We start from the raw sequence: 15,552 nt of genomic DNA on the forward strand, positions 1-15,552 counted from the left end.
CTTCATTTCTGAGCTGAATAAATAATGAACACGAGTCTGAGATATGGAGCTTTTTTACTTTATTTTGCTGTTTTTTTTTTTTCAGTCGTTTCCTGTTTACATTTAAGCAGCTTCTCTTTTATATAGAAAGACAGGTTGACATCATTTACAAGTCACTCTTCTCAGAACCTGTTGTACCCCCGTACAAAAAAAGGAAACATCAGTCTCCACGTTACATACGAAAATATAATTTAAAAGCACTTGACAACAGACGCACGTTACGATACATTCACTGTACACGGTATATTGAAGTTCCTCCCTCATCTCCCCTCCAGCACACACCCTCCGTTCCTCCTCTCCCATATGTGCGAGTGGCCCTCCCGAGTCTGAAGCTGAGGATGGGTTTTGTTTTTACGAGCGCTTGACAGCTCAACTTTCAGTCTGTCCCCGCAGAGAACCTTCTCTCCTACGCTCAAAGGCCGGACTGAAGCGTCTTCTACCATCATCTCAGGCTAGCAGCTCCACAGATGTCCTCGTAACCTGGTGCCAAGATTTTACAGATCCAGATTCCAGGTGGTTTAAAATAGGCATGGATTTGTGCTTATGTAGCAGCACACTCGCTGAGGGTATGTGGCGATCCTGCAGTCTGCCTTTTAACAACATTGTGTAAGTAAAAATCCCTATAGCCAAACTGGAGGACAGGACGGTGTGTGCATGTCGGAGATCACTGTACCTATCAAATGAACGGGGGGGCTCATGCTGCAAGCCTTGAGCAGAATCTAAACTTTTTTGTACAATGAGGGAAATGATGATATAATGAACAAATGTGTCTTGGCGAGTTGAAGCGCTGCGCTCTCACTCGGAATGATGAAATCCCAGTCAGGAGCAACAAGCCAGCCAACCACCCTGCTCCATAGGAGTTGAACCAGCAGCCAGGCACAGAAACATGACACATCCGAGCAATGAGACACAGATTACAGTAATACTCTCTAGGCTGATGACTTGGATACTGCTGAAAACACACACCTCTCACACTCTCGCGCACACACAATGGACTGGAATGCTTTTGTCTAAAACACACACACACACAAAAACGACACGTAGATGGTAATCTCTTTCAAATACAAAATCCACCCTCTTCTTTCACACGTCTCCATACGACACAGAAACATGCGTGAAAAACATTCTTCTCGTGTACATCCATTCATTCCCGTGACTTTTTTCTTTTTGGAGGTGCGACGTACAAGAAAATCATTGCCACACGTCTGGGGCGACCTCCGGGGTGGAAATATTACAACACTCTTCCCATCCACCTTCCTTCCCTCCCCCCCTCCCTCTCTCCTCATCCCCTCATCCCCTCATCAGGCACATGGTATGGTCAATGTTTGGCAGTGGAGAGCTGTTGGCAACGATCATGGAAAAAACAAAACAACTACAAAGATCTTGGCAACTGGAATACAGTGTGCCGCTTAACCCACTTTTGTGGCTAAGCGTGTGGAACGCAGCTCTGGCACTGTGAATGAAGAAACGCTGGAGATAACGATGGCTTAATGCGGATACGGATCGGGCCGTGTTCTAATACGTTCTCCACGTGATAAAATGGTCAAACGACACACAGATCGGTGTCAAACGACACACAGATCGGTGTCAAACTGAAAGGAGCATTAGCGCTTAATCTCTAGAACATGTAAGGAAAACAAACAAAAACTCAGAACCTAAAGTCAGCCAGCTGTTTGACCTTTGACCTCTGAGGTGACAGAATTGCTCAATCAGCAAATGAGGAATGAAACTGATACATAAAAATGAACACGAAATCTAAAACACTGACAAAAATATATAAAATAAAGCTTGAAAATAAAGTGTAACTATGTATATGCTCATGAATACTTTTATATATTTTTATGTACACATACATATCTGTCTATTGTTTATATATCGATATATCTATTAAAAGTATAACTTAACTCCAGCGCTTTCACCCCCACAAATGACCGTGAAGGCACAGATCTAAGCTCAGCTGGACTCTGCAGCTCAAAAGGGAGTGTAACAACCGCTGAGCTTACATCAGCACTGGAGGCCAACTTCATCCCACTCAGAGCTGAGCAGGAGGAAGGCAGGGCTTGGTTGCACTTCCTGTTTCACGTCTCCGTCTTTTCTCCTCTTTACTTTCGTATCATTTTGTTTTTTGTCTTTTCTTTCTGTTGTTGTTTTTTTTACAGTTAGCACCTTATGTAAGTCGAACGATAGAAAATAAAATAATGTGATAGCATATACGAATGTGCAAATGTACATCAATAAAAATACTACAAAGATAGTTTTTTTGTTTCCCAAAAAAATACAAGTGATATAACATAGATAGAAAAAAATACTAACGTAACACACAAAAAGAAGATGATTTAAAAAAAACCAAAAAACTTAAAGCATGCACTTGATCCTTTAGTGTACATAGGATGGGTAAGGAAAGTCAGGACTTTTTTTTTAGGGGAAGTTGATTGGTGTGAGCGCAGGCTCTTAGCCTTGAATCTTGCGGAGGATCTCGGTGGAGACGGGCGGGTGGAAGTTGATGGTGTGGTGCCTCAAGCCCTGCGAGGTCTTGTAGCTTTTGCCACAGCGACACTTGAAGGGTTTCCTCACACGAATCTGTGTGCGGTGGCCGTTCTTGGCGTGGTATTTGATACCATTCACATTCTGAAGAAAGTGGTCACATGCAGAGATGAAGAAGAAAAATGGGGTTATAATTACCACTTTTGATTGCACGCAGCATCTATAAAACACCAGAGCATTATCCCAGATTTTATGGACAGAATTCCAATGAAAATACAATGAAAATACGAATGTGAAACATTTTACTAAACGTAGGCTTCATCCAACATTTGTTTTTCCTCTCTCGTTTTTCACTACACACATCATGATAGAGTAGCGCCAGTGAGTTGACTTTATCTCACTCACGATGATAAAACATGGTCGATTTCAATCGATTAGGCTTTTTTATTTTAAAACAATAGGTAGCAGATCAGTTGTCAGTTATCATGTGGTACACAAAAGAAAAATCCCATGTGCACCAGCTGTTTAATACTTTGAGTCTCCTTATATCATGAAGCCACCAGAGTTAAAATCTACTGAGAATTGCAAATATGAACTTGACCTTAAGCACAATTTGGGTGCAGACCCATTACTGGGTGCAAGTTTCACTATAATCTGAACAGTACTGCTTATGAATAGTGCACAGACAGATGCAGGGATGGATGTCTCGCCAATCCACCCTGAGGCCACTTACTGCATGTCTTCCCCTGTTCTCTCTCTCCCAGCTTTGTGGTCTTCTATACATTGTCCTAAGACAATAAAGACTAAAAACGCCCAGAAATATCAGTGATTTACATGCAAAACTGCTATTTTGTGTTTAGTGGTAGGGAGTTAAAGTTATCATCCTGAACTACTAAACTAGGAAGGTAAACCTTAAGACTGCGTTATATTAGCATGTTTGCATGCTAATTTTACCATTTTTCTGTCAATCAACAATTTCCTTTCCCCGCTTTAAAGTTGGATAACTTCAACTATGATGTAGTATGCCCACTGCATCACTAATGGATACTTCAGTGTCGTCACCATCAGTCCCTGAATTTCAATGAAATCCTGCGGTGTCTGGTTGTTATATCACTGCTAGTCTCATCCTCTGTGAATGCCCCTCAACAACAAAGGTCGCTTTTCCCACGCTGCTGTTTTTGTCTTCAGGGTATTAGGGAGAAATGTTCCCACACTGTCCATTAGTTAAGCAGCTTGGACAGTGAGCAAGCTGAATGAGTTTTTTGTTACCAGCTATTATTAAAAAAAATGAATAAAAAAAAATTAAGTGAAGCAGAAAATATTAATCACCATCAGATTTTATAATGTGCTTTTTCAAACACATGTGATACTCAGACAAAAGTTCTAGTGTGGATTTATTCAGAAGTAAAACCTCATGCCTTCGTGGAACTGCCTGCTCCGCCCTCAGGTTCAGCCTTACCTTGTATCTCTTCTTACACCCGGGGACGGGGCAGGCGAACGGCTTTTCATCGGCCCCGTTCATTGACATCGAGCTGAGGATGGACTCAGAGCTGATGGCGCTTTCTGTGGTCCACGACTCATCGCTATCCGACTCCTCGTAGTCTACCTCCTCCTCATCATACTCGCTGCCTAAAGGCATAATGGAGCCACGCAGAACAAAAAAACACTTGTCAACCCAGCTGAAACATGGACAGCGACATACCCACGGGAATGCAACGCCCTGGGAATTTGAGAAGCAGAAAACGATAAGTGACTTTTTATTAACACATTTCTCTGCGTGCTGTCCCCTGCTCGGATGCATAAGCAGCCCACATATCACGGAACGCACAAGGCAGAAATGGTGTGATGTGCTTCCGTGTGTGCCTGTGAGTCAAAATGTGGGGATTGGCACTGAGAAAGAGATCATTAAGTGGGAGTGATCCCCATTGCTCAGCCTGGAAAAAGTGCTTTACTAAGTGCAGAACATTTTCCACTCACATGCATGCACACACAAACACACACACACACACACATAGACATAAAGGCCCACTGACCCCCCACCATCTCACAGGAAATGCTGCACCTCAGCTTGAGGAAATGGATGGCACCCTGGCACATGTTGAAAGGGGCGTGTGCGCGCGCGCATATATATATATATGTGTGTGTGTGTGTGTGTGTGTGTAGCCATGCTGATGTGTAAGCCCAGACCTAACACTACGTTTGGAACCATTTGGGCTGGAATTGGACATCTGCTTCTAGGCTGTGCAACACACGGCCCCATGCGAACACACAGCGTGACAGCTGCTATGTAATTAGCAGAGTGTTGACTGGTCTGCTCACTGCAGGAGCCACCATTCCCAAGACACAAACAGCACACACACACACACACACACACACACACACACACACACACACACACACACACACACACACACACACACACAGGAGCATGGTGGTTGGTTACAAGCTTTCCACTGTGACAGCAGATTTTCCTGATGATTTACAAAAGAGCAAGTATTAGCGTAGAATTGGCCAGAAATATCCAAAAAAATAATGGTTAATGTTTACAGAGACACTGCTGAATATAAGATGAGCAGGCTTGTGCACTCCTAGCAGGTATTTTGTAGTTTTCACTTTGAGATGCAGAGCCATTGGACAGCTATGAAATAAGCTGCATTCCATTTGCATTACAAATATCTTCACTCGCTCTTCAGTGTGCTGTCTGACTTTGATGAATATGCTTCCCATGTTTTTTTTCTCCTTGTGTCAGTAGGGTTAAATTGCCTAAGTCAGTTTCAACATATCCATTCCCATCACACATATAAGCAATCCATCTTTTTCCCTTTCAATCATACGTTTGAACACACACACACACACACACACACACACACACACACACACACACACCGGTTATACCTGTAGGTGTGCTGCTGCGGAATGAGGAGGAAGGGGTGATGGGGGGCGTGACGGGAGGCGTCAGGTTACCGCTGGTGTGGCGGGGAGGTGTGGCCGTGCTGTTCCTGGACACTCCGCCCGTGATGGACAGGGACAACTTGGGTGTGGCCTTCTTCTTCATGGTCTCCTGCTCCCGGCGTGCTGCATCCGTCATGAACCTGACGTCGCACAGTTATTTTATTAGTTCGCATTATCCGATTTCTCATTATTAATCAGTGGAAAGGTCTCCTACCTGCGTGTAATACTAAACTTATGTGACAGCTGTGTTCTCATCAACTTGAACACCTTATAAATATAAGCAATGTTGGTCAAATAAATGCTAACACATTTTCATCCACTTGTTTTTTGTTTTTATAACTTTGACCTCTTAATTTGAAAGGTAATCAGGTAAACTGAAAGTTTATTATAACTTTGGCAATTGTTGTAGTTTTGCCCTTTCCCTGCTAAGGCTACAGCCACAGAGGTTTAGAGACTGGTTGATAACTACCCAGCAACCATGCTACAGTACTGCACCAAAAACCTAGTGATTGCTTTGGTCACTAGCAGATTGCAACTGTTGCCTTTGGTTTGCATGGATGACACAAACCCTACCAACTACAGGTTGCCACTGGTCTCTAGGACTGTGCAACTGAGGCCTAACTATTCAGATTTTGCTTATGATTACATGAAATTATACATTAAAAAACAGTAGTTCTCTTACTTTTTAAACTGATGTACAGCCACAGATCCACTATTGATCTAATGATGTAGCCTATTTTAATCCTTCATCTACAACTTTTAGCTACAACTCTGTTTAGCAGCTATTAATTACGTTTACTGACATTTTTCAACAGTTTTCTCACTCCATTTAGTTGTATGTGTTAATCTATACTTTTGGGTAAGATTTTCAGCTGATAGACACATTTTCAGCCAATACTGTCCAGCTTTTTTCAACATTTCACCTCTATTATGTTTAGCTAATAACTCACTTTTAGCTAGTTTAGATTTCTTGAACGGTTTATCTTGCCATTAGCTAGTCATTGCAGTGGAAAATCCATGCTTTTAGCTACAAGAAAAATTGTACAAGAAAAATACAAGAAATATTTAAGAAAAATTGTGTATGTTTCTGTTCTGTGTCCTGTGTACTGTTTGTTTGTATATGTGTCTTTTTGCTGCTGTTACAACCAAATTTCCCCTTGTGGGACAATTAAAGGATTATTCTATTCTATTCAATTTATTATTCTATTCAATTAAGATTCAATTTAAAGCCTCACTTTTAGCTCTTAACTCCTAACTTCGGCTTATTTTGTAGCAATTTATTTAGTAATGCTAACTGTTTAAATGTTTATCCATACTATTAGCAATCAAATTAAATCCTTATTCAAATGGTATACAGTTTAAAAAGTCTTATCTAACAAGTTTAACTAGTAATTAGCAATTTCAAATATTGTTTCACAGTTTAGGTTTTTTGTTACGATTTTAATAATATATGTATTCTTTTAGCTGTCTTTGCACAGTGTTTTTTAGCTGCTAACCGTTTATTTAAATGTTATTTTTTTATTTACTTATTTTTTACTCTAAGTTTGGCTAATCTGTCCTCGTACCCTCTGTTGACTGCAGAAGTATCGCTGCTTTAATAAAACCCTGTTAATTTATTATTTATTATCCTTTTTCATAAATTGTGATTCATATCCTAATTTCGTTTTTCTAACATGTGGTGTTAAGCTGTGCTCCACTGTTGCTATGGAAAAATGTCCGTTTGTGTGAGAAGACAGGGCCTTGCTGCTGAATGAACTCGTCCCTTAAATATTCTCTCAAAACATGTACAGTAAATACAAATGACATTTATAGCCTCGCCACTTGAACAATTATCACAGAAAACAAACCTCTCTCTTTCATTCCACCATTATCTCTCTCAGTGTTACATCTTGTAGGGATTTAACGAGGCATTTAGTGGGACGTGACACATCGGTTCACCACACACAAACACACACATGCCGTAATCCTCTGGCTGCACAGGGAGTCAAAAGTGATTGTCTTGTGTGGTTTTCTGTGCTGGTCTGTGGATGAGTCACTGCTGTGGGTATGGGAAAAGTCAGTCATTGGAGATGTTCTCCGCAAGCCACATATACACACACTCACACGCACATTAACTTTCACTGGTGGAACAATGGTGCCCTCTGTAGACAGATGCTTTTGAGCGTGTGTGAATGTGTACGATTGTGTGTGCCTTACCTGTTGATGTAGCTTAGGGCCAGATAGGTGGGCTGCTGTTGCTCCTGCTTCTCCAAGACCCTCGGATCTGTGTCTGCGAGAGAAGGAGACGTTCAGATTAATCACCACTCCCTGTGGAGGGAAAATGTTCTGTGAATACTCTAAGTATGTAGCTGACTCACACATGTATTCTTTCTGCCAGACAGGCTGATGGATTACTAGATATGTCTCACACTGCGTTCACTGTATTAGTCTCAATGTGTGGCACCCTGCAGATACATTTCAGATACTTTCATAAACGGCACGTTATTACAGCAGAACCAAGCCCTATCTAATTTACAACCAATGCCTTCGCTGAAGTGACCCAAGACCACTTAATCGTTGCCGGGGGGAGGATGTGGTTACAAAAAAAAAAATTACTTTAGAGTAAAGGCAGTTGTGATGAATGTACACACTGTATGAGTTGAGGAGTACATACAGGCTTTTTCCAGATGACTTGCTAAGTCAGTAACGCTACAGTCGGCAACTTCCACTGCCTGAGGCAAGCAGTGTGTACTTCAAAGTCCCATCTCACACCCCCGGGAAAACAGAAGCAAGTGTGCATGAAAACACTGCGGGTGGGTTACATATGTGAACTACCAGTGCCATCAAGTGTTCAACCTGGGAATGTTCAGAAGGAGCTTAAAAAAACAGTACATTTAAGCCAAGCCATCTATGTCTGCGTGAGTGTGTGCACTAGCAGGCATAATTGCAGCAACATATGTAATAGCTAGCAGATGTATTTCAATTTAGATCCAAGGACTAGATCATCTCTGTGCAAAAATTAACAACACACTCCTGGATGCTTCCAACTGTGGTGTGTTGGCCTTCTCAGCCCTTCAGTTTTCAGGCTTTCACACCTCATAATTAAACAAAGAATGCAGACTTCCCACCGTGCGGGAGGAGAAACACTAAGGAGACCAGCAAACAAGAAAACAACCCAGAAAAAAGAAACTTGCCCACTTCAACTGGTCTGCCATGCAAAACATAGTCCTATATATGTGACTTTCAAAATAAAAAGACTAGGCAAAGGGGAAAAAGGGTAGCAAGATTATATACCCAGGTGGTCCGCAGAGGTGGTCTCTGACAGTCTTTTATAGCTGAGACTTAATAATCCTACCTGCTGCTCAGATGTAGAGACCAGAGCTTTCTGTGCATGCATAATTGTGCACAAACACACACACATACACACAGCTAAACCTACATCCCTGAGTCACGAGACATGTTTTAGTGAGAGCTATCTGCATCTTTTAATAACCTTTTGGAAACCACTGAGTAGACTAGACAACAAAATCTACTAAAACAAAATCTATATATGCACTGAGATTAAGCAAAAAGATGACAGGAATGACAAATGAGTTTGGATTAGAATATTTATAACCTTTTTTGTTGGTTTTTTTAAATCTAAAAGATTTCCACAGAGTCCACAGTGGCATCTTCACATTACTTCACAAACTTAAACCACAGAACAAAACACATCTGGGGAGGTGATAGAAAGAAAACTAATTAGTGTGATCTTTTTAAAAATAGTCAGAGTCAAACTTATACAGTTGCAAGAAAAAGTTTGTGAATATCCTCATATTACCAGGACTTCAATGCTACTGATTTTTACCTCTGTCCTAATTGAAAACAAACAAAAATCTGACTGAAATCAAAACAAGAGCCAAGCCCATATGATTAGCCATTGTTATTTGTGTGTCAGTCTATCTGTATCAGCGTTTATAACGACCAATAAATCTGAAAAATAAAGACGGGACTGAAGAAAGGCAACACACAGAACATGGTTGATGTTCTGTGTGTTGAGGTTGTGTAGTAAATAAATAACTACACATAAATCTTAGGGAAATATGTTCAGCTAATATATTGTAATATCAGATTTTTTTTATAGATATCACTCTCAAAAATCTTACACTGGTCAGATTCTGCTAACAACAAACAAAAACCTGCACTTTCCGTGCTTTTATTGAACACACTGAGTAATTACTCACAGTCCAGGCTAGAAAAACACTACCAAATTCTCCAAAAGCTACTGGAAGTCAGGTGTTCCAATTAATGACATGGGATTGGAAGTCTGGGATGCAGCTGTAGCACTTCCTTTAAAGACATGCATGAAAAGCCTAATGTAGGCTGCTCATCTCAAGAATGACTGGCTAGTCTAAACCAGAGGTGGACAAATAATGTTCCTAAGGGCCTACATAAGAAACTAGGACTACTGTAGAGGGCTGCAGCAATGACCTGAACTCAGTTCTGCTTCATTTTAATTGTATCTCTTTATGAATCTTTACTGGTAAGAGTAGATGTTACAATCAGGTCTGAACCATTCTGTGACTGCAAGAAAAAGCAGTACAGAGATGCACAAGGCTGACAGCATGTCTTGCAAATATCAAACCACAGCACACATCTGAAAGAGGTGAAAACAAGACCGAAGGGTTACAACAAAACACCTGCAGAAGTCTTGCTAAAATGTTCGTTCATCTTCACTAAAAAAAATTACTTAATACCAGGACTTCCACCTCTCCACGTCCCCTTCAAAAAACCAGGCACATGAAGCAGAAGAAAAGTCAGCAATATCTTGTAGGCAAACAAACTGCAAGCAGGAGGAAGCATCATGGTGTGCGGCTGCTTTGCCACGTCACAGCCTTGATGCCAATCATTAAAGGAACAATACATTGAACACTGTATCAAAACATTACACAGTAGAGTGTCAGGGCAGCAGTCCATGAACTGAGGCTTAGGAGGGTGGCAACAACATAATAACCCAAAGGATACAAAGTAAGAATTAAGTGTTTTAATGGCCAAGACAGTGACCTTAATCCAATTGAGATGCTGTGGCTAACCTGAAGAGTGTCCAATCAAGAGTTTTATATGGGCCTTCTTCACTGTGTCAGCAGCTACTGTTGCTCCTTCTACGAGTGACTAAATTCAAAAGCTGACTTACTTTTATTAGCCGATACTGTGAGTGATCACTCAATGTGTTCAATTAAGACAGGAAAACCACAACTGTGTGGTTTTAGTTTAGTCAGATTATCGCGGTCCATAATTGTAACTTTTTTGTAACGATGCAGATTAGGCCACATTTTATGACTAATCAATGCAGAAATTCTGTTAATTCCACATTTTTTCCAACTACATAGGATAAGACTGACTCAAATGATTAACTGTGAAAGAAACATCAGCTGAAGGCAATTTAATGTGAGAATGGCAAAAATGTGAGGAAAGAATGCCAGAATTAATATCTTGGGATGTTCAAGGTGCTGAGGATTGTGGATGAGGTAAGTGTGTGTAGAGAAGGGGGAGGGGTGTTGGTGGAAATGGGGTTAGCCAGGTGCGGAGAGCGAGAACTGCAGTAAATGTTAGTCGGTTTTACAACTTCCACTCGCCGATCTAGACAGAAAGTGAGCACGCTGTTGATCCTGCTGCTGTGGCCAGAAGACCTGCATATGTACACCCAGTAAGCTACATGCATACATATACACACACACACACACACACACACACACACACACACACACACACACACACACACACACACACGTATATATATTTGCTAACTGAACCTCAAAGCTGCCAATTTCAAATTTACAGTACAGTATTTTAGCAGGCTAATGGACATGCATGTGTATATTTATAATTCAGTACATGTTTTCCTTATCTGTTTTGTTTCAACGTATCACCACCAATAACTAGTGGAAACACTAGTTATTAATAGCTGTGCCCAATCTGCAGCCACTCATTTCACAACACACACATCCATCTCTCACAAACAGCACACTGCTGCCACCTGCTGAATGTACTCTGTCTGCATGTGTCCACATGCACAAGCCCATTGTGTAGAGAGGTCTGTGTATGTCTCTCTTTACATGTGTGTATGTGCTGAAACCAGACCAAGAATGCATGGCTTGTTATGCAGCCTGCTAATTAAGCCTCGGAGAGCATTTTAACGTGTTTCTAAAGCAGCAGGCAACCGGATGGAGGGAGAGGAGAGGCGAGGGGGAGGAGTGGGAGCAGAGAGAGGGGGCATATGGGTGGAGGGAAAGGCAAACTCCTCTGTAATTACGCTTCCCAGTGCTTGGTGGGGCGCTCAGATCGTGCGACTTCCGAAAGACAGTGTGTGTGACTGTGTGTGTGTGAAGCAAAAGAGAGGGTCTGCAGTTTCCAGTTTGGGATGCCAGTCCAATAACTGCTTCGCTACACCCTGACAGGTCATACAGGAAGTATAGTGAGTACAGCCTCTCACATGCACAAACATGCACCCCTTCCCTTCTCACACCTCTGACAGGAGCGGGATGGGAAACAACCTGGCAACTAAAGCAAGAACAAAGAGCTGAAATCCTTCTTTTAATGCATATATACATTCTGGCATGTATTCATACAAAAGAAAATGCTAAAAATCACATATCCATAGAGCTGAAATGATCAGTCTAATACAGAAACATTGTCCAAAAAATAATTACAATGTAAAATAAAAATGAAAAATAATTGTAAAAATAATTGACTGATTGGTTACCTTTTCAGCACGTGACTTACTGGTACAAATTTTGTTATATCTAACATATTCAGCTTTAACTTACATAGTAAAACAGAATAATCTACACATCCTCAAACATGCTGTCTCCCCTGTAAGCAACATCACAAAGAAAAAAATGCAAAAATAAATTCTAGTGGTTTGCCAATCGTACCCACAAAATTATCCCTGTAATCGAAAAGCAACACCTTTAAAAAAATCACTGCAAACTAACGATCAGCATTCTTCAGCAGAGTTTACATCATGTTACAAGGCCGTAGTTTCAGCTCAACCTTTAACTCCGAATGCAGAAGAAAAATAAAGGATTCAAGTAAAGTCTGTCCAAACAAAGGTGATATCTTTTGGGATTTCCCTGTACTCAGCTCACACCCGTGTTTTGACTTTCATAACCTTCTCTTTTAAATCTCTTTCCCTGCTTTTAATCTCTACCTGCCTCCCCCCCTCCCTGTCCTTTTTGCTGAGGTAAGGGGCAGGTACGTGCTTGTGCAGGTGAGAACATTGTTGCCGCCGTGCACGCAGGCAGAGAAGCCTGACATCATTGCATTCCTCAGACCTTACCTACACTCCCAGCACAACAAAACTACCACACTAAACACAGTGCACCTAACCCCACTTCCTTATTGCATTCGGCTGTAATCTAAACAGTGTGGGCATGTCATTGGTAGGCTCCTGCCCTTTATTCTAGGATGAGATCAGTGTTGTAGATCCACACGTTTCCTAGGTTTCTCACAGATGGGATCACGACACACTCATCTGGTCTGCTTGCTGCCAGCTATTATGTGTCAGACAAGGCAGAAGTCCAAATAAAAAAAATGATATAGAAGATAACGGATTAGAACAGGAGTCCAAACACAAGGCAGAAATTTGGGAGTTTTCTGGTCGTGTAGCACATTAGATGCCCTACCACAAGAGGGCAGCACAGCCTGCAGCAAAAACTAACTGTTTCCAGCAGAGGCCTACACTGATTTCTCCACACCTGACTTAAGTCCCGCTGACTCACTTTTTACAACTACTAGCATCTCATATCTCAAGCTTCTTGTCACACTGCAAGAACAAGGATGATCACATCTGTCTGTCATCTGTGAGACCTTAAACAGCTTATCTGTTGTTAGGACGATCAAATTAGCTGATCCTTTGATTGATTATTGATCACACGCCACTGCACTAATTCACAACCGAAAAGGAAGTCAAAACCAAATGTCACTTGCCTCCCCGCCCCCTCTCAATCCTCTCCATGTGTCACTCTAAGCCCTATGGTAACTGATCTGAAAGCAGTATTGATTAGACTATGTCTGTGCCGCCCCTGATAACCAACCGTGCTATAAAGCCAGGAGAGGGGCAATTCATTAATCCAGAATATTTGACTGGTAAACCGCTATTCTGTTCATCTGACAGTTAGGGTCAAAGGTCAAGCTAAGAGCCAGATGGGGCATACATCACTCAGTGTCTGTGGTGTTTGGGTTGTTGAACTGAGGAAGCAATATTAATCCCTGCATGTCTGTGGGGACAAGGTGAAAAATCATGTTTTGATTTCTTCCACCCTTGGGTTTATTTGGAAGAGATCCATGGAGCATATGGGTAAGATGAAGAGCAGCCCACCCTGCTCCTCCGTCTCCCCACCAGCAAACACCACACCAACTACATCACTTGTGTTTATCAGTCCTGTTCTCTACGTGACGCGACATCACGTTGGGTGTCCTCAACACAGCTGGTTGATCGACAGCACTCTTTGTCAGTGAGACAGCAGGTGTGCAATAACTCAGCCCAATACACTGCCCCTAACCCCTTTAGGGACCGCCAGTTGCCATGGAGACTGGCTCAATGAAGCATCTATGTAAACCCCTCGCTCCCCTCCTTCACACAGCCTCATGAGGATGGATACTCCCCACAAATAATGATTAGCCCACATCAGATTACTGAGTGATTCAGAGATGCGTAAATGCATCTCTAGTCTTATTTGTTATGGTGGATCATAGTTTAATCTAACACACTGTGTTATTGTGTGTTTAGGTGGAAGTGACAGTTTATTCTGTTCTTTAAATCTGCATGCTTTTCTCTGCTACCTCGAGGCAATAGGAGGAAAGCACTCCCTTATCAAGAATTCATATAATTTACTTAGATTTTAATTATTGTGCACGCAAAGACAGGTATTTTTATATTTAACAGCTCAAAAATGCACCTAAACCAGCTCTATTTCCCCCCATTTTTGAGAATCCACATACAATGCTGCTATAATAGAAGTTACTAATTGCACCAATTACCACTTAATTAAAAAAACTACATGTCTCTTTATAATCCAGAGTGTTTACCCTGCAACTTTTTTGTGCCTCTTATGTTAAGTAGTGGGCAAACTGATTACGAGTGTATTTATACGTGCCAGAGGGCAGTCATCAGAGTGTTTACTGTCAGACCAAAATCTAATAAGCGGTGCAACAAGTCGGCGCTTGTACTTGTGGAAGAAAATCTGATTATGTCCTTGCATGTCTGCTATAACTTCAGCTGATGGAGTGCCGGTGGGAATTAGACACCAAAATAACAGAAAAGCCACGGGGGAGTGACGCTTTCAGAAATGTGACAGTCAAGAGTTTTCGGCAGCTCAAATGCACAAGCGGTATGAAGAAAAGCCACGGCTGCACTGCGTCAGGCCTGGAAATGTAAACAGTGCTCAGCAACGCTAGCTGTGAAACCGCTGTCTGGTCGGGATGCTAGTTTCACCTATGAGACCTACGCGGCCCTCCTAGTCGAGTTACCGCTGCAAAGGTAACTGCTGTAGCTGACTCCTAATCAGACGAGTCGGCCCCAACATCTCAGAAAGCATAGTTTATTTTCCAGATATAAAAGTTGATAAATAACTCCCTCTCCGGCGAGCCTCGACGGAGAGCAAGAAGCAGGAATAGCGGAATGCAGAGCTGAGCCTATCTGCGTTTAGCTAGCTAGCTAGAGGGGAGTAGGGGGGGGGGGCTAGCTAATACCAGCTAGCTGTCTAGTTCCCTCTCCCCCTCTGGCTCCACTCACCGATGTGATTGTCCTCGATGTGGACGATGAGCTCGGCGAGAGACTCGAACTGGAGTCCGCAGCCCCCGAACCTGCAGGAATTGGAGAAGAACGAAGCGGCGGCGATGCCCGTCATGTTCACGGCGCTGGTGCATTCACCGGGCGGAGAGGGGGTTGGAGGGGGGGTCCAGGAGCCGGGGTGGTGAACGAGGAGGCAGAGGTTTCGGGTCCGGGGATAGGAACGGGGCAGAGCGCGGAGCAGCGGAGCAGACACCGGGCGGCCAGACAGGACAGCGGCGGACGCAGCTGGGAGGCAGGCGGGGCGGTGGGAGGAGGAGGAGGGG

At 42.4% G+C, this 15,552-nt stretch overlaps 1 protein-coding gene across 1 annotated transcript; it reads right to left on the reverse strand.

Moving 5' to 3' along the window:
• Positions 1–50: 50 nt before the first annotated feature.
• Positions 51–15,552, reverse strand: jazf1a (JAZF zinc finger 1a). The gene is made up of 5 exons (XM_065471109.1): positions 15,230–15,552; positions 7,672–7,744; positions 5,419–5,615; positions 3,983–4,152; positions 51–2,667 (listed from the first exon to the last, which is right to left on the reverse strand). Exons 1-5 carry the CDS (start codon positions 15,342–15,344, stop codon positions 2,491–2,493), a joined length of 732 nt encoding a protein of 243 aa, XP_065327181.1. The 5' UTR covers positions 15,345–15,552; the 3' UTR covers positions 51–2,490.

Source organism: Pelmatolapia mariae, linkage group LG22 (assembly GCF_036321145.2).
Source record: "Pelmatolapia mariae isolate MD_Pm_ZW linkage group LG22, Pm_UMD_F_2, whole genome shotgun sequence".
Classification (NCBI taxonomy): Eukaryota; Metazoa; Chordata; class Actinopteri; order Cichliformes; family Cichlidae; genus Pelmatolapia; species Pelmatolapia mariae.